Raw genomic sequence first — 25,620 nt, forward strand, 5'->3', positions numbered from 1 at the left:
GGGGGCTATGTCTAGATGGCAAAAGTATAAACAGAGTGGTGAAGTATCAAACAAGGCAAAGCCAGCAAACACTAGAAGGGATGGAGGAAAGAGCATGGACATGTAGCAAGAGATAAGGAAGGTGAACGAATGTACTTGACATTTTACATAGAGCAGACTTAGCTACAGCAGCTCTGTCCCTTCTTCAATCTGCTGTTATCACCACACTCACACCCAGTATTCCCAAGCGAGATTAGATGCTCATGTAATTTTCTTGATAGCGGCTCTGCGCGAAATCGGTGATTTGACCCCTCAGCTAGCGCTTGCTGCAGCCCTGACGGCCTTTGTTATCTTAGACCCTATCTAACCTGGTATCTTTATATAAATGTAATTAATAGTTAATGGCCTAACACCAATATATAATTTTCGATTTTGGAAAGATAACTCGATCATCCTGAGCTCGAATGATGCCTTCCTAGCAGCGAATCTCGCCTCTCGTCTCGAGGTGGTGGCACTGGCTGATAGAGGGAATTCGCATTATCGTTCTCTGTCGAAAGCTCATGAGGTCCTGTTTGTGAAGGGACTCGATTGAATCTACTCGTTGTTAGTATTATTGTGGAAACTCAATTCGAAGATTATAGACTTACCTCAAAGCAGGAAGGACATCTGCTCCAAGCGGTTGATACATCTCCTCGATGGGTAATAAATTGGGGCGTCCTGGAGTAACCGGCAACCTCCCTGGAGGGCTGTCAACACGACCAGGGCTGGTGGTTCCTGGCGACCCGGAGTAATTTATATGAGACATCATCGACTCTCTGGTCTCATCTAGAGGTGGACTTCTTGAGCGATAGCTCTCGGTCTCAGCGCCTGAAGGCTGATCGTACATCCCTTGACTTGAAAAACTGTGAGGCCCCATTGGCCCCATTGGGTCGACACTGAGGTTAGAATACTTCGGTAGATATCCTGCTGACGATGCCAATGACATATGCGCAGCTCCTGGTTGATAGGATGTTGGTCGCGGTACAGCTTGTGTTTGCAATATCTCCTTCACTGTTCGCTGGCGACCGCAAAAATAAACCAGGGCTGCCCCAAGTAAAAGAACCGCAGATCCTCCAACAGCTATGCCAGCAATAGCTCCTGCTGATAAAGGTGGTTGTGAAGATGCGGATACAGGCGGAGGGGAAGTATTCGTGGCCCCCAAAGTGCTCGTTGGAGTGCTCGTTGGTGCGCCCTCAACAGGAAATCCCTCACCAGGACTGAGCGCCAGAGTCGAGTTTTCAGCATACAATTTTTGAGTGGCTAACGTCTGTGTAGAATTCTGAACATTGTTAGTAGACGAAAGAAAGTGGTCAGGCTAGTAAACCCACTGGATTAATTACTCCAACCATCCCATCATGTACACATGCGCCTGGGCCGTGGAGTCAGCATTTGGGCCATCTGAGGATGTTTCTGTAGTGTAGATTCCATGGATCTGATCTCAAAGCTCGTACCTGGGGCTGAACAATAAAAGAAAATAGGAGAAGTGTCGTTAACCATAACCTGAAATGTAGGAGGCTGGTAGATAATAACATCAGTAAGGGCCTGTATATGCTACGAGGAACCTCACGTTTGACAACACGACATTGATGGGTTCAAAGCCGCTCCAGAAACCTTGCCGGCCGGCACCGGTAAGTTCGTAGGGAATACATGGACTCAGGTAGTCTGATCGAGCTACACTATGGTTTTGGGGATAGAATCGAAATACTGAAATTGTTAAGAGATCTCCAGGTCTTGGGATGCCGGGAAACTCACATATTATATCGCCAACACTTGCAGTCACCGAATCAGGCGTAAACTTAAGTCCGTCCTAATTGAATCGTCAGTGACTGTTGCATTTGCTGAGTTTGCATGAGACATACAGCTCCAACGTTTATGGAATGGGTCGCCGCTTGTGCACTTAGTGTTGTTGATGAAGCTGCCCTTTTGTTGTGCGCAAATGTAAACTGAGGCGCCAGGGAAAGAACAATTGCCAAAGCACTAACAAGCATCTTCAAGGCCGAGATAGATTGGTAAAGCATTTCGAAGGCGAGCTGAATTGAATGTTCTATTCAAAGTGGTGCATTGTGTCTTTGATAGATAGGACTCGCGAATGCTGACGATTCAGGTCATATGTAGGTTTCCGAGCAGAGGGAACAGCACAGCTCTAACGAGAGGCTTGGAAGTGATGCAAATCTCGCTTTCTCGTACTTGGCTTCCACACAGAGCATCTATATCTCTAAGATTTGGCCTTGGCCGCTCCACTCCAACGTGAGCATCGACTAATGAAGGAAGACAACTCAGTGATGATGACTGCAGGGTGTTGCGCCGCAAGACTACATTTGAATTCCTGCCTTGAAAAAGCGAGCCAAACATGGTACGAGATTGACAACGTGCGGCTGGGGCGCAATCCCCTGCCCCCTCCCTTGTTCCACACCCTGGGAACTTTGGCGGGAACGCACTGGTTGGAAGCAAACAGCTTTAGAACACACAGCCCTACTGCGCAGCGTCCCCTTTGACAATATGCAGACAACCAGACTTCCGTGAAAGGCACCGAGTCTATGGAAATTAAGGTAAAACTCTCTATCCCTGTACTGCTGGACGGTCAAACTTTATATTTTCGAGCTCTTGAAGGATCTGGTCACCAACAGATGCCAATTTTCATAAGAATGTCGGCGGTCAACAGGAAACTCTACAAATACCATGATGTGGCAAGCCGTCGTGTGCACCATTTGATGGTACAGTTCCTAACAAGGAGCATGGTTCCAAGCTTGTCCCGTCCTTGATATGACACACGTTGCCGACACCGCGGGATCAAGACATAAAGTCGCGGTTGGACATTGGTGGAGCGAGGTTTGTTCCTGAGAGACTTCTCCAAACGGTTGCACATGGACTCAAAAGCAAAAGCGAGACGGAAGCAGAAGGAGATTCAATTATCATTCGTGTATTCAGGGGGTCATACATTCGCTTTGGCTGTGTCGCTGGTCTCCATCTGCACGCTATTCCTGCCCAGCATTGCTAGGCCAGCCCTGTTGGCGAGGGGGAAGAGGCGACCTGTCAATCGAACTGGAGCGTTTTTGTGTAAGCTGCAACCCCATAGGCAGCGTTTGCCAAAGCAGCTAGATGGCTTTTGCCACGAGGGCGCGAGGGTGTATGATAACCGGATGAGTTCCTTGACAGACTTTGCATCGAGTCTTGTCAAATTCTTCCTCAGACGACTTGCTCGAACGTTTTTTGGATTGGTTTCGCAGCCTAAAGTCTCAGATTAGCAGTATACTAGTAATTTTTAGGGATCAATCCTTACATCAATGAACTTCTCCAGGTCCTTGTCTAAGTTGGCCAAATCGTCCTTCCGCTTCTTGTTGGCTTGGATGAGGCCTTCCTTTTTCTTCAGCAGTCTCTGTCTTTGCTCTTCCAGCGCCAAGCGTCCCTTATGCTCATGCTCAATACGTGCGATGGTTAATGCACTCTCGTCAAGGCCTGCTCTCTCTGGATGCTCGGCCAGGAACTGCTCGACAGGAATCAGCGGTAGCTGTTGATATTTGTGACTACACAAAACATATTAGCAATTGTACTGGACTTGGATTTGCAAAACGAAACGTACTCGTAAGACTCGCATGCCGCAATTTCTCCTTGTAGATGGCGCTGTTCGTAGTATAGATTTTGGAGCTGGAGATGTAATCTGTCTACTTCTTGACGCGCCTCCGCCGTCGAGGCTTTAGTCTCTCGTGCGCCCACCTGCGCATTGCGGTGGAGACCTCGTAACTGAGCAAGATATGTGAGGAGTAGTTTCTGCTGCTTAGAGATCTGGAGCTGGAACTCGTGGGATGGCGAAGAGGTCGGAGGATGGCTGGAGACGAGATCAAGGAGGGCGATGGCTTGCTCGCGGGTTTGCTTGGAGGTATCCAAGGCCAATTTGAGACCAGGATCCATTACAATGTCGTCAATATTCATAGTGAAAGCTGGCTTTTTAGTCCTCAGTTCAAGGTTGGGAATGGGGATGAAGATGCTCTGAAGCCGCCAAGAATTGACTCAGAGGCGGTGAAGCACATTCTGCCGTTTTGTTGCAGATCCGCGCCTTCCCTCCAGGTTTTAACTTTTTTTTGGAGCACAACGCGGCCCTTTCATTGGTCCCGAGGTACGGACTAGTTGGACGGGCTTCCACCAAAGTTTATCGAACGATTTCCTCCCTTCCCCCACCCCGTCTGCCTCACAAACGCAACCTTTCCAATTTTCCTTTGCCAATTCCACTCTCACAATGCATGACCCACCGCCAACAAAAGGTACAATCCTGATCTCAGGGGAGGGTACCAATCTTCAAGCCCTCATCGACGCGACCAGCTCGACGCTTCCATACCTCAAAATTGTGGTCAGTTGAGGACAAGGACATGGAGAGTATGAGTTGTAGTCATAACTAATCTTCTTCAGAGAGTTATATCGAACAAGAAGGAAGCTAAGGGATTGATACGAGCTAAGTCTGCTTCAATACCGACAAAATACCATAACTTGGTGTCTGGGAATTACTTTGCCAAGGGGGAAGCCGACCAAGCGGTAAAGCAAGCAGCACGGGAGAAGTACGATGCAGACCTTGCGGACATAGTACTGGCAGATGAGCCCGACATCGTAATCTGTGCAGGATGGATGCATGTCTTGTCACCGAAATTTTTGGATCCATTGGTAGCGAAGAAAGTACCTGTCATCAATCTCCATCCCGCGCTTCCAGGCAAATACGATGGCATTGATGCCATAAAACGGGCTTACGACGATTATCACAAAGGGAAACTGGAGCATGATAGAACAGGTATCATGATCCACTACGTTGTCCCAGAGGTGGATCGTGGTGAGCCTATTGTGGTCAGGGAGATACAATGCAAAACTCCCGAGACTTTGGAAGAATTGAAGGACAGAGTACATGCCGAAGAGCACCAACTCATACTTGAGGGGACCGCCATGGCAATTCACAACCTATGGGAGGAGAGATCAAAGAGTGGATAACTATGGTAAACTTTCCAAATGGTTCCTTGCAAGCCTTCCATTTTCGCTATTCTAACATATACTCTGAAGTGCATGATATTACAAGAGATTACTGAGGTGGAGCAGCTGGCAACTCCTTATTCGAAGATTCCCGTCTCGTGATCCCGGGATTGAATTCTGTTTTCGATATTGGCGGTGGTGCATCGTTGCTCGACGCTGGTGCAGGTGGAAGTGACTTTTCTGGGCCCTCTGACTTTGAACTGGGGGCTGGTATGGATTCGCCGCGCTGCCTTGGAATCCACGACAAGAAAAGCTCAACATCTTTAGCTATTGCTCCCGGGACAGCCAAATTCTGCATCCATTGAGGAAGGACACCACCTGCATCTGAAGCTGTTGCCATGATCCACTCCACGTCTCCGTTGCTTGGAAGTACACGAATCCGCTCTATTGATGTGTAAGCCGCCGTAACCAAGCTCTTGTCCCTTGCAAACTCTGCGTACGGTGATTTGTCGAAGTCATTGAGTGGTATCGAAACGACGAGGAACTCCTCATTGCCTTCGAGCATCGCCGCCACTTGTACTACAGGAAATGTCCGATTTTTCAGAGGCTTTGGGTCGATCTTGTGTTTCATCTCTTCCACCGCAACGGTGATGTTCGTCCAGTGTCCACCATGTACCTGGACATCAATGCCACTTGCATCCCATCTCATGGCTTCTCTAGCTCCAATAACAGTTGGTGTGAAAGCTTCTTCTGACTGCGCGTGGTGCTCCTTGAAACTGTGTACGAACTCCGCCCAACTAGCAGTCCTCTCCTCAGTCGAATTCCTGTGACAACTTCTCCTGCAAAACCAAGTCTCATCCTTTCTATCCGCACTGTACTGACTCATCCCCTCCACTTTATCCAAATCCTTCCCTGATACCGTCTTTTCGTAGAGATGGACCGGAGCTTCTGAATTCGGGAATTTCTTCGGTGACCCTTTGACTTTCCACTCCGATGCGCCACCAGATTTTGGCGCAACGCCTGCCGTCGAATTAGTATAGATTTCCCCTGATTTTGAACTGAAAGCCCAGCAGCTGAGAAGCCAAACTCCGAAGACATGGGGCGTGACAGCTCCTGCGAAGCTCTAGTGCTCAGAATTTCAAACAAAAATATATGAGAATAAACTTACCATCGACGAAGGGAATTGATTCTGAAAGAACACTCGTGATGAAGGCTTTCAACGTGGGAGCAGCTGTTGCCCCAGACCCATCGCTGAATTTCTCCGTCGAGGAAGCAGGATTGCTTGGCTGCACACCCTTTCCTGCACTGGGTAATTGGTTGATAGAGATTCCCTCCAAACGCACCCAAGGCCCGAGAACAAACTTGGAACCCGTCATCGTGAATGTATCAACTTCCAAACCGCCAAGCTATAGCTATCCCCTAGATAATTGCATTGAAAAGGCAATCTGAACACGAGATTAGATTGAGGTTGGCGATTAGTGAGAGAAGGACGCAAACATCAATTTCTCTGACGCAAAGTCAAACAGGGGCTGGACGAGCTTGAGGAATCCCTGCTAGTGCCGTGCCCCTCCATGGAGCTTGATCAAACAACGACAACCAGAAGCAGATTGATCGGACAAACGAAACAGCCCACCAGTGACAAATCACATCTAGAATGACTTCACTCAAGGGACCTGGAGAAGCTCAGCAGCATGATGGCAGCACTCTGAGGATTGGGATTGTGCATGCTCGATGGAACACATGTAAGCTCATCCCTCACTCACCCCACTTCACCACCAGCTTCAGAAAACATACTAATGCTCCTCCTTTCTAGCAATAATTGAGCCCCTCCTCGTTGGCACCAAAGCCAAGCTCCTCGCCTCCGGCGTAAAAGAGTCGAACATTGTTGTCCAATCCGTGCCGGGTAGCTGGGAGCTCCCAATTGCCTGCTCGAAGTAAACTCCCTCTCCTCCCGGTTCCCGTGCGCTTGCAAACGCCATCTGACCACGCATCACAGACTCTACTCCGCCTCCCAGATCCAATCTACAACATCCTCATCCCTGGGTGCCGGCGACCTGCTTGGCTCAAGCACCACAGACCTCACGGCACTCTCCCTTTCCGCTGATGGGAAATCCACAACCTCCTCCGGCCCCTTCGACGCCATAATCGCCATTGGGGTCCTCATAAAAGGCGAGACCATGCATTTCGAATACATCGCCGAGTCTGTGTCCCACGGCCTGATGCGCGTGCAGCTCGATACCGGCGTCCCACTGATCTTCGGGCTGCTGACGGTCCTGGATGAAGAGCAGGCGAAAGCTAGGGCGGGTGTTATTGGAGGGAGTCATAATCATGGCGAGGATTGGGGCGCTGCGGCTGTGGAGTTGGGTGTTAAGAGGCGGGAGTGGGCTGCGGGGAAGATCTCATAGACATACACACCTCTTGTCTGAACTTTTCCTTTCATCTGATGTTTGAGGGCATTCAAGGAAGAGTTAAAAAAAGGGGGGGTAGTCAGACATCTGAATTATATTATACAACTTTCATGGTCGGTATCCATGTTACCCAAAAAGACGCAGGTTTCGACGCAATTTCTGCCCTGAAGATCTTTTAACGCCAGCATGCCATGCAATATGACACAATTAAAAAGCTCTTTTTATCCTCTCCCTTCTCCCTCTTCTATTAACGGGGACATTTCCTCCATTACAGCGTATAACCAAACATCTCCTTCAATCCATTAGGGTCCTTATCTTTCTTTGTTCTCCACGCTGACTTCTTCTTCTCGCGTTTTTTGGCCATCTCTTCCCAGCCCTCTTCATCGTCTTCATCAGAGGCGTTTCCGGATTTCTTCACAGGTCTAATTGTTGTCGAGGCGTGCTTGTCCTCCCAGCCTCCAAGACCTCCAGACATCATAGTTGAGCTTCTCATCATCTTGTTTTGGTGCGTTAGAGGAGCTTGTGAGACGGGCCTGTATCGACCTGGCAATCCCACATTACTTCGCTCAGAAGGTGCTATTGAAGGAGCATAGCCGCCGTTGCCATGGATGGATGGTGTATACATGGAATTTCGGTTCATCCAGGGAGCGGCGTTGGGCTCCATCATCGTCATTGCACGCTGTTGTGCGTTTATTGGACGTACTTGTTGAGCGCTCGCTGGCCTGTGAGTTTCTCCCATAGAGTTGTGCGATTGATGGCCGCCCTGCCCAGGCGGCCCCTGACCATTGGTCATCATTTGCATGAATTGCATTTGCATCGCCATAAACTGTTGCATTTGCTGGGACATCTGGATTTGAGCCTGGTCTCCGGGAGTCATCATCATCGGGTTCATCATACCCATTGGGCCCATAGGACCCATTGGTCCAGCTGGGCCAATCCCGTTATACATGCTGCCAGCCACGGACGGAGGTCCCTGCATTCCGTTGAAGCCGTTGGATGGTGGAGGCCCGTATGTCCCTTGGGCATTCGGGCTGCCTCTCCTCATAGCTCGCGATCTCTCTTCTGTGGCGATCACGCCAACCAACCCTCCCTGCGGCAAGCCTCTTGAAGGTTCGCCGCTCACAGAACCAGATCCACCACCGAAAGCCAAGGGCTCCCGATGCATTGGATTGACGAGGCCTGCCCCAAAATATGGATCTTGGGGTAGATTTCTTGCAAAAACTGGTAATTGGCCTCCTCCGCCACCCATGGCTGAAGAAGCCCTGAGGTTTGGATTCGACCCCATGCTCCGCATTGGTGGCTTATTCTTGTTCGGGAATCCATGTGCTTGCAGAATTGCCAACGGAACTTCCTCGTCCTCCTCTTCGGCATCCACAGGGTTAACGAGATTTGGACTGCTTTGCGAAGCCAACACACTTGGACGGGCAGGAGCCGCTTCTCCGGTTACCTTCATCATCTGTTGTCTGTACACAGCCATGTGAGCCTCCTGTTTCCTTCGCTGTTTTGCGAGCTGTCTCGCCTTCTCAGCCTCATCTTCATCGTCATCATAAGTCTCATCCTCTTCTTCATCCGCGTCGTCATTCGACTGGCCTCCAACACTCCTAAGTCTCTCCTGGTCTTGCTTATATCTCTCGAATTGAGCTGGTGTCATGACTCTATTTTGAGGGGCTTGCTTTGTTGATGGAGAATGTGCCCTCTCCTGGAACCTCTGAGCAATATTGGCTGACGCCGCAATTTGGCTGTCGAACATATTGTCCTCGTTTTCTATCAATTCGTGGCGCTTCGCTTTTGGGGTTGTCTCATTCGATCCTGCCTTCCAGCTGGAGGCTACAGAATCATCGACTTTATATGTCGGATTTGAAGGGAGGGCCCAACTGTCACGGACTCTATAGCCTGGATCATTCAGTCGTCGACTTGCGTTGGCAGATTCCTTTAAAAGTCTTGCATCCTCATCCATGGAATCGTCGATTGTAGATTGTCTCCGGCCATAATGTGCGCTAGTCCTCTTCAACCCATTGTCGGCAGCTTCCTTTCGTGGTATCCGGGTAAGTGATGAGGGGCTGTCGGTGTTCACTTGCGAAGATCCATGTGTAGGAACAGGTGGAGGTGGTGGGGAGTCATCCTGGCTTGGGCCAAAAGAGCTAGGGCTAAATCTTGATATTAATCCGTCCCGAGAATGTTGGCTGTTCCAAGAATATGGTGATGGCTCAATATCCTTTTGTTTGTCAATGGTGAGCGAAGAAGGTTTACTGTGGCGGCTAGATGTGAGTCGATTAGCGGGTCCGGGCGAAGGTGTTTCCTACTTGCATGTTAGGTTTGATTTCCCAAAAAATGAGACTTTCGGAAGAGCTCGTTACTGACAGGACTCTGGGACATTGTTCTATCTTCCTCCGCATCCAAAATAGTGCTCTTTCTTTTGCCGAAACCGGCAAACATATCTGAGAAATCACCGCCTAAACTTAAGCCTAGATTTTTGTCCGGTACCGATGCTTTTGTGGTACTCGCATAACTCGAAGTCGTCACGGCTCTCTCTCTGCCCTCTGATTTATCTTCGTCAAATTTCGGAGATTCGGACTCTTTTGGTGAAGGTGGCATTGGCTTGTTTCTTCCCCAGGACAGAGATCTACCTGCGTTTTTCAGAGAAAATGTTGATGTTGACCTCGGGACTGGAGGCATCGGGATGTTATCATAAGGCTTGTCGTGAGGAGACCTCCATTCATCGCGTTCTGGAGTATTCGTAGAAGACGGGGCAGTTGATGCTGCGCTCAGTCGAGAAGAATTGTCCGTCGTTAAAGACGCGTTGTTCGACGCGCCACTGCCACTTCACAACGTCAGCATTCGAAGATTTAAGGGTCCCATATCTGGGCCGCAATGCCATTGCACTGCCGGGATACGAGTCTCTCCCTGTTCTCGTCCCTTCCGATTGGGAGCTTACCGATTGTTCCCAAGATTTTCAAACATGTTGTCAGTGTCCAGTTGTGAAGTCCTCGGTCTGCCGGGTGACCCAGCTTTGGCAAGCTTCACTCCTCCATCGAAAGACTTGCTTGCAGACTCTCCTCGTTCAAAAACCTTGAACGAGGGTTCCGGCACCTCAGGCCCGACATTTTCAAATACATTTGCGGAAGATTTTCGCCGCGCGAAAGCCCTCGGAAACTTAGGCATGTAGTATATGTAGTTGTCGAAGACTATCCAGGATATTTTTCCAACTCTGGAAATTCGAACGACCGTCTATTAAAATTCGTGCATTCAAGTCGACATAGGTCCAATGAAATGTCCAAAAACAGCTCGAATGTTTGCTCGTCGTTAGGTTGTACAAGAATCGAATGTCGTGTCGTCGGAGGCACTTGAAAATAACGAAAGGAACGGTCTTCTATTGCAGTCGAGGCCAGCAGTTAGCAAAACTCGTGTCTTCATGCAGGTATCCGATATCAGAGACTGGTGGGGTCATCCAGAGAGGAGCTCGGTGGCTGGTTGCATGCCCTTCACGATAAAGTGCTGATGAATCTTGGCCAAATCTCTAATTGTCGTGAGATGGGGCCCCTAATTGGATCATCAGGTCCGCCGAATGCCCCAAACTTCCATTGAAGATTGTGCCGTAGCCTTGTGAGTGGAGTTGGTGGTCTTCTTGCAGTGCGGAAGAGGCTGAAGTGTGTTGATGTTGGGATCCAAATATAGATCACGAACGGCCGTCCGTCGAGCAGTAGGTTTCTGGAGGGAAGAGCAAGGAAACAGGTCGACTCACCAGATCAGACCCCAAATTGTCAATGCTGCTGATACGAATGCACAGATGGATAGCGAGGAATTCGATACGTCGTCGATGATGGAATGGAATGGAGCGGAATGAGGAGAAGACACGACGAGCTCGTGTTGGAGGCTAGTCGAGCAATATTTGTTGTGCTGTCCAACGTTCGTTCGCCTTTAGCTCGGACTCCTCGCCTCGCCTGGACTAGCACTGATTCAGCCCCTCGTTTCCGCCCAGCGGCAACATTTTCAGCGGGTGCCGACCTGCACAGGGAAAGCTCAGGGGCCTGCAATTCGATATTGCTAAAACAAAGGGCTAGCCGCAGTTTGTGGGTACAATGAATGGCCTTTGACCTGAAGATCTCAATTGTATTTGTTGCACAGGAGAAGCCATGATGCTGGGAGAGTTTTGGCTCGGCCAGGAACGAGACCACCACGCTTCACCTCAGGCCGAAAAGGAGAAGACAGCGCATCTTCCAAGGCAATGGCGAGCCCAATCCAGGTTGATGAACTCCTGTCCGGGAATTCCGTGCCGCTATGAACAGAAGGTGCATGATGCTCATCTGATGGCAACATTTTTGACTTATTTATATAAATGGAGGTTGATTCAGGTCCAAGTTTGAATTCTTTTCCTCTGATCGATTTCCACCTCACTCTCCAAACCTTCCTGGAAACCGGGGATGGCCTCTTCTCGAACTTCTATGAAATTATCTCGTCTCGTCTTTCATCTTGAGAACTCTTCAGGGTCCCCTCGACCAAGCCGGGTCTTCCCTCCCATGGGGATCTTTTCTTGCAGAATCAATTTGCAAGGGCCGGTTCAGGGGTTGAAAAGCTCCGGGCTAAATGACGTTCACCCGCATGTCTGACCAGCATTGTACGGGAAGAGTACGAACATCACAATCTTGAAGCCGCCACCTCGTCCAGCTATTTCACCAAAGACTCAAGCTCTGGATTTCTGAAAGACAACATCCCGAATCATCAACTGAGAGCACGCGGCCTTGGGAGCGGACTCAACCCAAGATCTCATGCAAATTACAGGCTTCCGGATCTGCAAAAGAAAAGCCACCCGCGTGCCTCCAAGCCCCGACGCCCCGAATCTCGAATATCGCCCCGGAAGCTGACCACAGCCAGCGACCGCAACAGTATCAGCCACTGCTTGACAGCTGAATGGCCAACAACATGTTCTTTCCAGGGCTTACCTTTGATCTGTTCTGGGTTCCAAACTCGCCAAGAGTTCTCAAATCAAATTCTCAAGACTGAATTTAAGCTGATTAACCAAACCTCGGCCCCTCTTTCGAAATGACTAACTCGAAAACTCCGTACAGGCAATAGCCTCTTCCCCCGTTGGCAGCTGGCTGCGCCGTAAAATGAAGTGGCTTCGAAATTAACACAAAAGCCTGACCCCCCGGAGGGACTAAGACCCAAGCTGAAATGCGGGGCCCATCGAGCGCGCCTGGCGTGAAAATATCGCAGATCTCACTTTGTGGCGCTCCCCAGGACCCGAGCTTGCTTTTTCCGGGGGCGATGCCACCCAATGAATTGGTTGAGGAAATATCAGGGCCCAGCAGAGGGACGATATTGTTCGGGTATGTCATCATTGGTTGTTTGTAGTTCGAATTGCTCTTGTAAATTAAGATCTTAATGCAAGTCTTAAGAGAACTTCCAGCTGGTGAGTTGGGTGCTGTGAGTTTTCTGTTGAGATCACCACGGTACGCATTTGGAACGGGTAATCCCACGTGTTTAGAACTTGCAGGTTCCTTTTCTTTGTAATGAGGTGGGTGAACTTTCCTTGCAGAAGAGCAGACACATAAATAGAACTATTCGCTCTGTTGCTGCATATGCGTGGGCAAATTGTAGCCCGCATAATCCTGATGCACGAATGCTCGATCCACCGTTGGGACCGATTCCAAGACATACTGTAACGACTCGCCCAAATCGTGGCTGTCTCTCAGACTCATGTTCTCATCCAGGACGATATCCACCTCAACATTGAGCTTATCACCGGCATGATAGGCTTGTAAGCCTTGGATCTGCTTGATGGTCTTTGCAAATCGCATGGTAAGATAAAGGAGGACGTTTCGTTCATCGGCCGTTGCTGCGGCCCCGGTGAGGTTTCGAATGTGCCCAGCTGCGCTCCCAGACCAATTGAAGATCACGAACATTGAGAGCAGAAGACCTCCAAGAGCATCAAGCCACCAAAGCTTTGCATAATAACCAACTAAAAATTGGTCAGTGATGAGAGGTTTCAACGCAGAGGAGAATGCAACGTACCAAGGGGAAATATGATGCTGAAAATGTTAAAAATAACGTCTGTCATGGCATCTTGGGCAAGGGCTTGGACGCTTGAGTTTTTGACCAGTCGACACCAGAACCAGCAGGCGGCTTTGATAAATACTGTACTGGACATGATAATAATAGCTGGGAGGCCAAGTTCGATGATTGAATGGTCCAGAGATTTCAATCTGCTGAGACACTCTAAGGCAACTTGGAAAAAGGACGTGATCATGACCACCGAGAAAACTAAGACGCCGATAGGCTCGAGTCGCCGCCGGCCCACCGGATATTGGTACTGATCACGTCTAGCGATCATTCTCGTCGTGGTCCAAACAATGGCAGTGCTGAGGAAATCGAGGGCGGCATCAACTAAACTTGCCAAAACGGACAATGAACTTGTGAGTACAATGACAGCAATTTTTCCAGCAAGAAGGACAGCATTGGCGGCAAAGTTGACATAAATGGCAAGCTGAACGATCCGGTCGCCGCTCTCAACACTATCATCTTCCATTCCAGGGATTTCGGGCTTTGGGCCATCCCAATCATCGTCGTCACCATGGTCAATAAGAGGCGAAACTTCGCTTGAGACTTTATATATCTCTCGTGGTGTTCGTTTGACTTTCTTCGTCAGGGTCCCAGTTCCATTTCCTGTTGGTGTAGAGCCTCCAGTCTCTGAAATCGGCGTATGAGGCTCCTCATTTATCGTGGGTGGGACTTCTACACCTGCTCGCAAGGCTGAAGAGCTATCAATACCCGGGGTATCGTTGTACTCGTTCAATAAGTCGTGAGGTAGTGATGAATCTAAGAGGCGGTCGATGTACAGATATTGCTGTACCAAGAGATTTGTACGTTCGTAATACTCCCGTCTATGCAAATCAGCAGAGCCTCGCTCCAGCTATCCGTGTCGTAGTGCTTACAACGGCTTCTTCATGCTTTTCAATTCCTCCTCCGTCTTCCAATATCTCTCCCATTTGTACCTCGGATTGCTGTTTCCAATAAGCCGTTGGCTTCGCATCTGAGGCCCATTAAGAATAACACTGAGGCGCCTCTCTTCACTACGCTTGAAATCATCTGGTTCATCTAAGTCCCTCGAGTCTCTGCGAAATCTTTCGAATGGGCCGATCTCCTCATCGAATGTTTCTGGGTTATCTCTGCCTTCGCGGAAAGAGGAGGGTCGTCGATGCAAGGCAGTGAGAGATGTATGAGAACGCGACTTAATCAGACTATTTAAAATCCCTTTCCCATGCGTCGCCATTGGATTCACATCTTCGGTATTGAGAAGTAGGTAGCCTGTAGGTCGCGCGATCCTCCCAAATCTTGGGGGAGAGCCATACTCGTCAGACATCGTAAGTCTCTCTTGATAACAAGGGATATTGGTGGGAAGGATGCTGGAAGGCGGATAGATGTCAGGGTATTTTTGATGAAGCTGGGAAGAGCTTCCCCAGAGCAATGTCTGGCAAAACTCAAGCTTCGGACCTCTCTTGATAGGCAGGTGTGGACCGTGCCCAGCCTCGTCGTCACTTTAAGCCAGGATTGTCCCAGCCGCACTCTCCAATAAAATTGCCTGGTCTCGGAAAAACGACAGTTCGAGTCGAGCAAGAAATAAAAACATTATGTTATTGATATGGAAGTAGAAATATGAGCAGAGAGGTTCCCCGAGTCGGCAGTTGCCGGATTGTTGGACCGCGGAGACAGGAAAGTCTTTTTCTTGAAGTCTTCATATGCTTTGGACACTCATATGCGATCTGCCCTCGACAATATCGACGAGCCTTCAGACGTGTTTACCACTTGCCGGAAGACGGTTGAGCTCTGTCGTGAACAACTCTGACTAGCTCTTCCTGCTCCCATCTCACAGGTTTATTATTCCTTCTCCGGTTTTCAGTTACAGTGGAAATAAGAAACTTCTATTGAAGTATCTGATATGCCAATACATTTTGAGATCACCAAAAACTCCCACGATACACCACCATGACCGGGTATCTTAATCAAACGATAACGCCAGCCCAGCAAACCAAAGGCAAAGGCCCAAAATCAACCGATATGAACCTCGAGAAGATCCATGTCTTCCAAATCCGTCTGGCCGATTGCTATTGCAGGTTCCAGCTCATCGCCTTCAAAATAGACAGCAATACGCTTGTCATCCGGCACCTCTCTTGCGTTCCGATACGCCGCAATCATTTTCTGGATCGTCGTGGTCGCTTTCACCGTGATCCTGAAGTCCTCCATGCCCCGAGCTTTCATAATAACCTTGGTTTTTGGCACGAGGTCCTTCGCCATCGGTGCAGCTGCTTCATCGTCACTTCCACCCTGCTCTCTTTTTTGCTTGGCAGCTCTTCTCTTCTGATCGTATTCCCATGCTTCCTCCGTCCAAGCTTCTAAATGAATCCTCCCCTCAGCATCAACGCCGTCTCTGTCACCTGACAATTTGCCCCGTCCGTCCATCTTGATACCTAATGATCTACATGTTGTAACATCATATAATTTAATCCTTTTCCAGGTCAGAAACATGGCCGCTTTGTATGCCTGATCGATGGGTTGTCCATCAATAGTCTGCTTATCACACCAGCTTAACCTAACCTCCTTCAAACGTTGAGATAGTTTCCTCCTGACTTTCAAAGGCTTGGTGCCTTCCATTTTTGATGTGATTAAGATCTCGATGGTAGGGTCCGTATCAACTGGTGTTGTGGTTCCCGAGTCGAAGATGTTGTCTAGGATTTCACTTCCTTTCACGCTGTGATTTTGATCGCTAAACGTGTTTGCATTCTTCATCTTCTGTTGCTGCTTTTGCCGTTCGCGTTCCCTTGCCCGAAGGATCAACTCGGGAAACTCCTCATCTGAGAATTGAAGGCCATCGTCGACTTCCGGGGATGGAGCTCGCTGAGGGGCCAGGGCTCCATACAAGTCATTACCGACGTCGAGTGTGATCGGCTGGTTGGCTGGTTTCCTGACAGGCAGTGCAGCTCCCTCACTATCGCTATCCGTCAACGAGATATAACCTTTAGGCGCGTTGTCTTTCTTAGAAGGTGGTATTTCCTCAGCCTGCAGATCTTTGCTGTATCTTGCTGAAAGAGATGTCGGGGGAGTTTGGATCTTTTGCTGCGAAGGGCTCGACTGCGGCTTGCGACGGGAACTATTCGACGTAGAATGTGATGAGGCCCTGCTCTTTGGTTAGAACACTACTGATATAACTCTCAAATATGTTCAACCCACCTCCGATTCCACGAGCGTTCCTGATCTTGGCCCAGCTCTCCAGCGCTCTCGGAAGAGTGCCTCTCATGGGGCTCTCTTTGCGAAGAACCCTTCCTCTTCTTTCCACCCGGGGAAGTGGGCTCCTTTATTTCCGCACTTGTAGACGATCTTTTGCGCTCCGATTTCACAATCTTTTTCTGACGTCTGCGTTCCTCTTCTGCCAATCGTTGAGGGTATATTTCTTTCGCGCGGCTGAAGAACTCGATAGCCTCATCCGCCTCGGAGGCTTTTTGAAGCGCGACTTTATTGAACAGTGATCGCTTCTTTGGAGGAGCTACAGGTTCCACAAGGCTATTGTCCTCGAGGAGATCCGCCATGGTGGGTTGGTTTGCAGGTTGTCATGCAGGAAAGCGGTCACAAAGAAAGAGTTGGGACGACGCGACGTGAATTTGGTGCAGAAGTTCAAAATCCGCGCTAGCGAACTTCCCTTCAAGGTGAACGAAGACCAGGCCCAAGACGCATACTCAGCGTCGACATCACAAAGATACGGCCTATAAATCTGCATTGAATTGAAGACATCTCGTTTGAGCGTCCTACTCAAAAATCCAGACTCGAACAAACCTTGATCGAGAACGAATCCCTCTCTGGCTTCTCGAAAGCTCCGATCACGTCCTACAGCAAACCTTGTGATAACCATCAGCGCATACTCGACATGGAGAATGGAAGCTTGAGCCAGGGAGAGGGCAAAGACCCCTCTGCCTTTCTCAGCGAGATTATTGGAAACTCTGTCACCGTCAAATTGAACAGCGGGGTAGTGTACAAGGGTACGTCTGGAGATCGTAAAGCCAGGTGCATTTGCTGATGTTCCCGGGACAGGAGAGCTACAGTCTATTGATGGATACATGAATCTTGCTCTAGAGAAGTGCGAGGAGTATGTGGATGGCGTGAAGAAGAGGAGCTATGGAGATGCCTTCGTCCGAGGAAACAATGGTAGGCCGTGGGTTATGGAGTTAGCGCTTTGACTGACGAACGGCTTCACAGTGATGTACATTTCAGCAGATTAAGGTGCGGATGGGAGCCCGTTAGTCAGACATGTCAACGTCAGGAGAAGCATTGGAAGGGAGTTAGGAGCGTTTAGCATTGGGGCGGCGTTAGGATACCTCAAAATCTGTGTTGCGAAATTCGCAGATGCAGGGGTGAATGACTTGAAAGAGCTACGCTATCATGCCTTTCTAATTTACAGGAAGAAAAGATCCCTCAGTCTCGAGACGTCCAAGCCAAATATGTCATACCGTGCACAGCAACCTCACCTCTTGCATTTCGCTCAACTCCATCCTCTTTCAGCGCATTAAAAACCTCTTTCCGAATCTCTGCCTTCCTGTCCTCGTCGACATTGGCGATCATAGAGAGGGTGGCGTACCTCGACCATACGGCCTCATCAGTCAACCAAACCGTCCACTTCAATTCCTCTTCCCCCAAGGGTAAGGAGAACATGGGCATGTGGCCAGAGAAAGTATCCTTAAGGGTCTGCAACGGGGTGGTATCTTGCTGCTTCTCAAACACCTGCTTCCATGTCATGTGCCTGAATCTAGGGTGTCCATCATCGAGAGACGCAATGATATCTTTCATTTTCTGTTCCCATTTTGTCGTCGATAGGTATTCAATCGGTGCATTATCTGGACGGAAAATCAGCGATATTGCATTCCACCTAATAGAGCAAGAATGCACAGTCTTCAATATTCCAAATCACCCCAAATGCGGCACCAGGCTTCAACACTCTATGAATTTCCCTCAGTGACTCCTCTGTAGCGAACCTTTTCTACGTCAGCAACCAACACCCGACCCTTCAGCAACACATACCAATGAAAAGCCTACTCAAACCCGTGATCAGCTCTCATCCACCTCGTTCATTATACCATCCTTAAGACAAACCACTAACCTGCGCAGCAATCAGAGCATCTCCCCATCCATTTTCAATAGGCATGTGTGCCGCATCGCCTTCCAGAACCTTGACACTTCTCAAATTCTTCTTCACCAACTCCTCCCTCATCCCCGCATGTGGCTCGATCCCCACAACGTCAAATTCTTCCTCCCTGTTGACCAACGACTCCGTGAACTTTCCAGTCCCACAAGCGAGGTCTATAACACTCGCATTCTTCAGGCCGGCAACTCCTAAGTGGGTTAGAAGCTTGTCCACTGCTTCTGCGGGAAAGGAGGGCCGATGCGCGTCATAGTTCGAGGCGTCTTGGAAACCCCTTGCTGCTCGGGGGTTCAGAGCGAAGGTAGTGGCCATGTTTCAGTTGATTTTGTCAGTTTTAAGAGAGGGGGAGAGAGAGTTGTTTATAGTCAATGGAGGCCGATAGGTGAAGTGTGAAAATATGTCGGCCACCTTTGCGAAATCGGCACCTTGTCCCGAGTTTAGCGAGCGCCCCTGAGAAGTAAGACGGGGACAATTAATGGCAAACACGAGTAGAAGTCTAGACAGGAAGTGTTTCCATATTGCAACGCAAAGACATAGTTCTATCATTCATAGTATATCATTCACGTAAAATGTAAGCTACCTAATATGGAATGCCATTCGTCAACAGTTGGAACTGGTCGTAGACTATAATTTATGTCAGTATCAATCAGACGAACTCGATGGGGTAGCAACTCACCTCCTGTGCTGTAGCTCGAGTAACTCCTCTTGATGAGGGTCTTCATGAACTCAGCAGCCTCCCTCTCAGTCTTCTCCAGCACAAAACGTTCCTTAAAGTGCTTGACCGTTTCCGGCTTAAAACAAGGTAAGCCAGAATCCATCATTAGCAAAACAAGCTGAGAAAGCTTTTCCGTGTATTGCCGAGAGGCCAAAAAAGCTTTGACACAGAGCTCCTCAAACCATTTGAACGCCTGGTGTTCTGTGCTCTTACCCATCACAGCCATCATCTCTGATGTGAGCTTAAATGGAGCCCTTTCAAATTTGACTCCCCCAGGAGCAATGTCAAAGCAAAAACCGAAGTCGATGTGTAGAATGTGCCCAGCATCATCAATCATAATGTTACCGTTGTGGCGATCCTTGAACTGGAGCAAGAACGAGATGACAGAATAAGCAGCCATGCTCTTGACGAAGTTACTCCGTGCCTCTTGGAATTGTAACGAGTCCTCATTGCCGTATTTCGAGATGAAATAGTCATAAAGCCCATTGACAGCTTCTCGTCCTACCATATCACGGGAAATGGAGTTTGGGAGAACATCAATTACTCCACACCCTGGGGCAGTCGCTGTGACTCGGTATGGGAAAACGTAAACGTCCAGTCCAACGTTGTTGAAAATGCCTCGGAACGCTGATATCATCTGGAGTGCTAAGACGTCTTGACGACAGTCATCACCGACCTTGAAGATGGCGGACTGCCAAACCTCAATTGAGCTGTCTTGTGGCACGCTCCCATTTGCATTTGTCTCGAGCGTTTCATCGGTACCTTCTATGTCGCCTTTATTCTTCTTGATTCGGAAAGTTGCCATGTACGGTGCTTTAGCATGACTCTGAAGTGGTTTCCCAGATTTCCGATCAATGCCAATAACCACTCCATCGGGGTTGCTGGGCAAATAGACCCCAACCTCGACTTTGATCTTTCGCAGTTCTTCCTCGATCTTCTGCTTCTTCTCGGGCTTCGGACTCTTGATGTATGGCTTGAGTTTCCCTGAGATGTTGGTGACCTCGTCAAAGAATGAGAACTCGCGCTCGTAGAAGGCTCTGTCTACTGCAGAGAATGCCGCTATCATGCGATTCATGACTTTATCAAGTGTGGGCTTGATAGTATCGGGCTGAACTTTTTAGCACAGAAATTACTCAAAAAGTGCATCTTAACTCACAATTTGAGCCTCATCGTCCTTGTACGCATTTGCTTTCATGTTCCAAATGATTTGATGAGCAAAAAGCTGAGAAAACTGGGCAGTCTCTACGATATATCTCTCCACGTAGCCTAGAGCATCGTAACGCAAGGTCTGCACGATTTGAGGGACGTAGAAGAAAGTTACATCGACGGAATGACTTTCCAGAGCTCGCATAGCATATTGAAGAATAAAGGGGTGGTTTCGATAGGCAGGGAGAAAGTAAGTCACCGCACTGATTGGGTTTACAGGAGCCCAATACAAAAGATACTATAACGGTCAGTAAGAAAATTTACAAATTTCGCCTGCACTTGCCTTTAGCTGGAATGAGACATCACTGGGTAAGGTTTCTCCAAGCAACACCTGGATAGCCTCGGGCTCGGAGATCGCTTTGTCGGGAAAATTTAGTAAGAGCCATCGAACTTCCTTGTGGAGCTGTGCTGAAGGAAACCTAGTTACTAGCTGTATGGCTAAAGACGGGCTTACCGTCCATGCCGTTCTCATGAGTCCGATGAGAGCAGCCTAATTGATATTAGAAACGGTTGGCGGTACAGGACCAGGAATACATACCTCGGCTGCCCCTTTTGCTCCGAGATTGGACAAATAGCCCTCTTGAGGGTTATTTACAGGATAAAGCCAGACAGCCAATCTCGATATCTCGCTTTGTATCAGTACTTGAAGTAACCTCTCTTTTGCTTGCATCGTTTTCAGCAGAGGTACAGATTTGTCTGCACTCATCTGCACATTGTGAAGAGCTGTCGATACATCCGCTAGCAACCGAGTCTCGGCTTTAAGTTGGAGTCGATTACCACCGAAAGACCACTGTGGAGGGAACGAGAACCAGCTCAGAGCTGAGGAGAGAAGTCTATCTTTTAATTGGCACCTGGTACCGAATTCAATACCAATGCTGTGTCTCAGGACTCTCAAGCCGAAAAAGACAATCTGAAATCTGATCTCTCGAGCCAGTGGGTGACCAGTTGAGTGTTTCAAGCCATCGAGTGTTGCAGTCAAAAGTCGGATGAAAACCTTCTCCGTATGGGGGCTTCCGAGGCGAGTAGCATTGAAATGACTTCCAAGAAACTGCAGCAGGCGCATGTGAGGCGCCAGGAGGTTATGGGCCGTTTGTTGTCGCTTTAACAGTGCGGCTTTGTCGCTGGGAGCAAACTCTTCCTTGACGTAGAAAGGGTCAGGGTGTCTTCAGGGATTAGCAGTGCGTAACGGCAAGAATCGAGAACCAACTTACTGGAATCGCGAACTAAAGACGCCCAGTCGGCGTTGAATTGTAGCCTCCCACTGTTGAACAACTTCCATGATAATTCGAGGCTCCATTCGTGGGTTCTCGTTGATTACTCCGAGCCAAAGAGAGATCCCCAGCTTTATAGACTGTTTCGTGAAAATGGCAAACGGAATGCCAACCAAATGATGCACAATGCCACATTCGTCCTTCTTCGTTCGACAGAGTAAAGCTGCAGCTCTTCTCAGGATGTCACGAAGCTCTCCAATGGGAATATATTTGTGCTTCAGGGTCCGGGCTTCTAAGTGTGCCAGAACCGTGTTTGCATCTTCGTAGTCTTTTTCGGGTTTCGACGCAATGGATCCACGACGAGGATCGAGTTGCATAAAGTGTAGCCACTCTGCATCCTGGTCCGGAAGAGCTTCCGCGTAACGATACTCCTGTCGAGTTGTGTACTGAGCGACGAAATCCGAAGCCGTGTTTATATTGCAGTCTCCGTGGCGATCTATTGCACCAAGTCTCTGATCCGTGCTCGGAATAAGTGCACCCATCTCAGTTGCAAATGATCTGCCCAGAGAGATGTGGCCGTACGCACCATCATCGTCGTATTCCGAGAGATATGTTTGGAGAAGTCCTTTGACATCCAATGGTGCAATATCTATCACAGTTGTGACCCATCCTTTGGCTTTCTTGTACAGGTTGTTCAGGGTACGCCGACGGAGACTGTAATCGTCGGACAGCTGAACGGAGACTTTGCCTCTTGTGGAAACGAACGATGATCTCCACTCATATTCATCTGTCTCAGCTTCCAGGCAACTGCTCCACATCAGAGTCAACAGCTCAAGGAGAGCGAAGAGGGATGATGTTTGGCAGAGTGCGGACGGCACATCATGTATTATCCGATCAGCACAAAGCATTGCTGCTTGTTGAACCCTTTCGATACGAAAACAACATCCACTGAAAATCAGTGCCAGTTGCTTTGCAACATACGGAGCTGAAAAGGACGGGTTCGTTCCAGTCAAAGTCTTACGCAAGTAGGCGTCCATGACACCCTCTGTGATCGATTCCATGGTGGTGCTCATCTCACCCCTGCGCATGCTAGGCTCGAGGAAGTATGTCAAAGCCTTGGTACAATCTCCCGAATCGGCCCGTAAGGTTTCCACGAGATAGGCTGCTTGAAGGAAAATGACCTTGCGGTAGCTTAACTTATAAATCTGGGAGGACTTTGAGGGCAAGAGAAGGGAGAGTCGCTTCTTCTGCGCCAACTCATGCTCTGAACTCATGCCACGGCGAAGGACTGTGTTCAGCTCAATATCACTCTCCACTTGCTCACCTCTCTGCTCTGCTACAAGTGGCTTTGAATGTATCGCCATCAGACGCAGTTCTTTCAAATACCGTCCGCCACGCTCGGTATTCGTGGCGAAACCATGAACGACGATATTGAACCAGGCGTCTCGAATAAGAGAAAGCGTTTCCTCGCTCAAATCATCATCCGAAGTAAGATCGTTGCTCGACATTAACAGAGCGAGCGGCTGCAAGAGCTGGGCAATCTCACGAGCAGCGACTTCAACGTCGGCTTCTCGATTGTTTTGCGCTTGGTGCACATCTCCTTTGCTGATGATAGTTTCCAGCAAATGCTCGAAGTAGATATCGTATAGAGGTGACTCTTTGTGCAATGTTGTCGACAGGTAGTCTCGACCTTTCATCACCTGAAGCCTGTCAGTTGGCACGATTTTCAGACGTAAATCTTTCTACTCACTGCGGCCAATAATATTTCGTTATTCTTCATAACACCCTCCTCACTGATGCGAGCATATAACTTGAGCAATGAACGGAATTCGAGTGGTCCTCCACTCAGAGCCAATTCTGTCGTCTCCGTGATTATTCGAGCATCAATAGATCTGCTGACTTTATCAATCTTTTGGAGAAGCATTGACTGGGCCAAGGCTGTGATTTTTGGGTCATTGCAACTCTTTGCAATACCACAAATGGCTTGCACCACATTTCCATACACGACAGACGTCTCCTCCTCCCCGGTAATTGTAAGAGAGATGGAACTACCAGTGGAATGCTTGCCAGTGTAAAAGGCGGAATTCGCACTCCCGTCCACGCCAAGTAAGTCGCCAGTAATGCCGCCTGCAAGAGCTCTCTCTGCACTTGCCACGCCGGAGCTGAGGACGTTTCCAAGCGTGTAAAGTGTGGTAATGACAGCATCTTGAGACAAGATTTGCAGGACGTATGCCAAGCAACTTGATGCAATGCACACAGTCTGGCCTCGTGGTCCGCCTTGCACGATGAATCGGGGTAATAACCGGCTGACGTTAGGTGCAAAGCCAGGTGACAGTTTTGATATCAGAGCCATTGACCTCAGCACCACACTGGCAAGTGTTTCGTCAGCCATTTGCACCGAGTCCGCAAGAGTATCTTCAAGCCAGGTCATTAACACATCTGCATCAGCAGCGTCTTCGTTAAGCAGAGCACAATTCAAATAACTTGTCAGTGCACCCGCTTTCACCGAGAATGCAAGTCGTTGCTGCCAGGCTGATCCGAGGCGCAGATAATCAGCGCCATCTTCAAGCAGACTCATCTCATCAGCAGCAATATCAGCCATTGTCTCAATAGTTGCAAAGTCTACCTCTCCGTGGCTCGAAGAAGGTCTTGTGATTCCAGTACCGGACATAAGCAAGTCTAGAATGTCGCTTCCCCTGAGTACAGAAATATCGGCAACGAGAAGCGAAGATCCAGCAACCAAAAGCCACATATAGCTCCTTTGCAGAAGCATAGCACCAAGAGGGCGTCCAATAGCTGCATAATGCCGGGAATAACGTTTCCATTCTTTCACATGGTTGTTTTGGAAGTGGGAATTACGTATCGTGGAAAACGCTGTCTCAACAGCAACCAGAAATCGTTCGGAGAATATAGCCTTGACTCGCTCAATCAGCGAGAGTCGCTCTGGGGCGCTCCAGAAATTGGCATATGTAGCAGCAGCGTCCAGAAAGCCTAGAAGCGATATCGTGATGGTGGCAACATGGATAGCGTCTTCCACTTCGCCCGAACTCCCATTTTCTACAATGACGCCTGAGGGCGAGGACATCGCCTCTGCAGCATGGGAGCAATGTTCCAGATAGGTCCAGAGTCTTTGGGAGACAACATCTCGCAGAAAGTCATGGTATATACCCAGTGAAAGAAGCGCAGTCGTGAGATGATAACTGAGTGATTCGATGGGCGAAGGTTCGATTTCACGGAAGAAAGGCGAAGGCACGAAGGACTGCGTGTGGGCTTCGAGTATATAAGGTGATAATTGCCCCACCAGCTTTTCGGCACTGTGAGCAGTCTGCAACAAAGGAGCAGCTTTGCAGAGGGCCAGAAGGACCTCAAACTCTCTGATGTTCTAATCCCCAATTAACTTTGGGTTCAAATGGAGAAATATCCATAGTATACCATAGGTGAAGTTGCCTTTGACATAGAGTCCCCTTTCCCGTACCCGTTCGATTTCGACTTGGCCCTACCATCGTTCGAGCAGCCTCTGCACAACCTCTCAAGATCTGAGCTATCGAATGTTGTTGAGCACGAGGTTGCAGAGAGAGCAGCAATCTTTTGTAACGCCTTGCGGCGTATATTTCTTGATGCGCTGAGAAGGCCCGGATATTAGTAGGATTTTGGGAATCGGATTTTGAAGTTAATACCTCTCCATGATTGCACTTTCAATGTCCTATCAATTATAGGATATTGAAGCCTGAATGTCCCAGACAAAAGTGGACATTATCCAGTCTGGTGTATTCGACGCTCTGCAGGTTTCGCGCTTCGCATATGATGGAAAGTGGCAGTAGCTACCCCTGTCATTTATTTGACGCTAGTTCTGAGGGAAGGCTAGGCACCTGGGACGCGTGAACCTCAAGCTTTACGTGCCAGACATCTATCAAACTTCGAAAATTC

At 48.9% G+C, this 25,620-nt stretch overlaps 11 protein-coding genes across 11 annotated transcripts; 3 read left to right on the plus strand and 8 right to left on the minus strand.

Moving 5' to 3' along the window:
- Window positions 1-4: 4 nt before the first annotated feature.
- K444DRAFT_620987 (uncharacterized protein) lies at window positions 5-3,007 on the minus strand. The gene is made up of 7 exons (XM_024881810.1): window positions 2,957-3,007; window positions 1,771-1,825; window positions 1,586-1,722; window positions 1,470-1,533; window positions 1,347-1,387; window positions 627-1,297; window positions 5-573 (listed from the first exon to the last, which is right to left on the minus strand). Exons 1-7 carry the CDS (start codon window positions 2,984-2,986, stop codon window positions 429-431), a joined length of 1,143 nt encoding a protein of 380 aa, XP_024728767.1. The 5' UTR covers window positions 2,987-3,007; the 3' UTR covers window positions 5-428.
- A 197-nt stretch (window positions 3,008-3,204) lies between these two features.
- On the minus strand, window positions 3,205-3,948 carry K444DRAFT_544219 (uncharacterized protein; the record flags this gene model as incomplete). The annotated part of the gene is made up of 3 exons (XM_024876034.1): window positions 3,205-3,246; window positions 3,299-3,542; window positions 3,599-3,948. The coding sequence occupies 3 exons, from the start codon at window positions 3,946-3,948 to the stop codon at window positions 3,205-3,207; spliced, it is 636 nt and encodes a 211-aa protein (XP_024728768.1).
- Window positions 3,949-4,197: 249 nt separating this feature from the next.
- Window positions 4,198-5,145, plus strand: K444DRAFT_574687 (phosphoribosylglycinamide formyltransferase). Its single transcript, XM_024877447.1, has 2 exons — window positions 4,198-4,363; window positions 4,423-5,145. The coding sequence occupies exons 1-2, from the start codon at window positions 4,253-4,255 to the stop codon at window positions 4,987-4,989; spliced, it is 678 nt and encodes a 225-aa protein (XP_024728769.1). The 5' UTR covers window positions 4,198-4,252; the 3' UTR covers window positions 4,990-5,145.
- Window positions 4,909-6,344, minus strand: K444DRAFT_602451 (uncharacterized protein; the record flags this gene model as incomplete). The annotated part of the gene is made up of 2 exons (XM_024878724.1): window positions 4,909-5,988; window positions 6,137-6,344. The coding sequence occupies 2 exons, from the start codon at window positions 6,342-6,344 to the stop codon at window positions 5,078-5,080; spliced, it is 1,119 nt and encodes a 372-aa protein (XP_024728770.1). The 3' UTR covers window positions 4,909-5,077.
- Window positions 6,345-6,565: 221 nt separating this feature from the next.
- K444DRAFT_602453 (Lumazine synthase) lies at window positions 6,566-7,373 on the plus strand (the record flags this gene model as incomplete). The annotated part of the gene is made up of 3 exons (XM_024878725.1): window positions 6,566-6,710; window positions 6,782-6,902; window positions 6,965-7,373. Exons 1-3 carry the CDS (start codon window positions 6,623-6,625, stop codon window positions 7,371-7,373), a joined length of 618 nt encoding a protein of 205 aa, XP_024728771.1. The 5' UTR covers window positions 6,566-6,622.
- A 271-nt stretch (window positions 7,374-7,644) lies between these two features.
- On the minus strand, window positions 7,645-10,538 carry K444DRAFT_637110 (uncharacterized protein; the record flags this gene model as incomplete). The annotated part of the gene is made up of 3 exons (XM_024884085.1): window positions 7,645-9,675; window positions 9,738-10,197; window positions 10,312-10,538. 3 exons carry the CDS (start codon window positions 10,536-10,538, stop codon window positions 7,645-7,647), a joined length of 2,718 nt encoding a protein of 905 aa, XP_024728772.1.
- Window positions 10,539-12,934: 2,396 nt separating this feature from the next.
- On the minus strand, window positions 12,935-14,736 carry K444DRAFT_546321 (uncharacterized protein; the record flags this gene model as incomplete). Its single annotated transcript, XM_024876214.1, has 3 exons — window positions 12,935-13,335; window positions 13,389-14,257; window positions 14,309-14,736. The coding sequence occupies 3 exons, from the start codon at window positions 14,734-14,736 to the stop codon at window positions 12,935-12,937; spliced, it is 1,698 nt and encodes a 565-aa protein (XP_024728773.1).
- A 300-nt stretch (window positions 14,737-15,036) lies between these two features.
- Window positions 15,037-16,993, minus strand: K444DRAFT_602459 (uncharacterized protein). Its single transcript, XM_024878726.1, has 2 exons — window positions 16,602-16,993; window positions 15,037-16,548 (listed from the first exon to the last, which is right to left on the minus strand). Exons 1-2 carry the CDS (start codon window positions 16,955-16,957, stop codon window positions 15,423-15,425), a joined length of 1,482 nt encoding a protein of 493 aa, XP_024728774.1. The 5' UTR covers window positions 16,958-16,993; the 3' UTR covers window positions 15,037-15,422.
- Window positions 16,994-17,292: 299 nt separating this feature from the next.
- Window positions 17,293-17,644, plus strand: K444DRAFT_647837 (LSM-domain-containing protein; the record flags this gene model as incomplete). Its single annotated transcript, XM_024885389.1, has 3 exons — window positions 17,293-17,404; window positions 17,457-17,570; window positions 17,622-17,644. The coding sequence occupies 3 exons, from the start codon at window positions 17,293-17,295 to the stop codon at window positions 17,642-17,644; spliced, it is 249 nt and encodes an 82-aa protein (XP_024728775.1).
- A 193-nt stretch (window positions 17,645-17,837) lies between these two features.
- Window positions 17,838-18,931, minus strand: K444DRAFT_656955 (methyltransferase domain-containing protein; the record flags this gene model as incomplete). The annotated part of the gene is made up of 4 exons (XM_024886119.1): window positions 18,520-18,931; window positions 18,441-18,451; window positions 18,309-18,394; window positions 17,838-18,256 (listed from the first exon to the last, which is right to left on the minus strand). The coding sequence occupies exons 1-4, from the start codon at window positions 18,871-18,873 to the stop codon at window positions 17,838-17,840; spliced, it is 870 nt and encodes a 289-aa protein (XP_024728776.1). The 5' UTR covers window positions 18,874-18,931.
- Window positions 18,932-19,028: 97 nt separating this feature from the next.
- On the minus strand, window positions 19,029-25,458 carry K444DRAFT_669566 (phosphatidylinositol 3). Its single transcript, XM_024887536.1, has 9 exons — window positions 25,371-25,458; window positions 25,126-25,315; window positions 23,444-25,075; window positions 21,694-23,393; window positions 21,021-21,645; window positions 20,766-20,972; window positions 20,433-20,720; window positions 19,238-20,384; window positions 19,029-19,185 (listed from the first exon to the last, which is right to left on the minus strand). Exons 1-9 carry the CDS (start codon window positions 25,376-25,378, stop codon window positions 19,142-19,144), a joined length of 5,841 nt encoding a protein of 1,946 aa, XP_024728777.1. The 5' UTR covers window positions 25,379-25,458; the 3' UTR covers window positions 19,029-19,141.
- Window positions 25,459-25,620: the final 162 nt, after the last annotated feature.

Source organism: Hyaloscypha bicolor (genome assembly GCF_002865645.1).
Source record: "Hyaloscypha bicolor E unplaced genomic scaffold K444scaffold_182, whole genome shotgun sequence".
Lineage (NCBI taxonomy): Eukaryota > Fungi > Ascomycota > Leotiomycetes > Helotiales > Hyaloscyphaceae > Hyaloscypha > Hyaloscypha bicolor.

Bases quoted from the DNA above. Each gene is read 5' to 3' on its own strand.
- K444DRAFT_620987 (XM_024881810.1), bottom strand. From the start codon at position 2,986: ATGGAGACCAGCGACACAGCCAAAGCGAAT. The intron at 1,826-2,956 runs GTATGACCCCCT...CGATTCAATTAG, and splicing joins GCGACACAGCCAAAGCGAAT to GACGGACTTAAGTTTACGCC. The intron at 1,388-1,469 runs GTACGAGCTTTG...TCCACGGCCCAG, and splicing joins CTTTTATTGTTCAGCCCCAG to GCGCATGTGTACATGATGGG.
- K444DRAFT_574687 (XM_024877447.1), top strand. From the start codon at position 4,253: ATGCATGACCCACCGCCAACAAAAGGTACAATCCTGATCTCAGGGGAG. The intron at 4,364-4,422 runs GTCAGTTGAGGA...AATCTTCTTCAG, and splicing joins TTCCATACCTCAAAATTGTG to AGAGTTATATCGAACAAGAA.
- K444DRAFT_602459 (XM_024878726.1), bottom strand. From the start codon at position 16,957: ATGGCGGATCTCCTCGAGGACAATAGCCTTGTGGAACCTGTAGCTCCT. The intron at 16,549-16,601 runs GTGGGTTGAACA...ACCAAAGAGCAG, and splicing joins GAACGCTCGTGGAATCGGAG to GGCCTCATCACATTCTACGT.
- K444DRAFT_669566 (XM_024887536.1), bottom strand. The intron at 20,973-21,020 runs GTATGTATTCCT...AATATCAATTAG, and splicing joins GAGCAAAAGGGGCAGCCGAG to GCTGCTCTCATCGGACTCAT. The intron at 20,721-20,765 runs GCAAGTGCAGGC...TGACCGTTATAG, and splicing joins ATGTCTCATTCCAGCTAAAG to TATCTTTTGTATTGGGCTCC.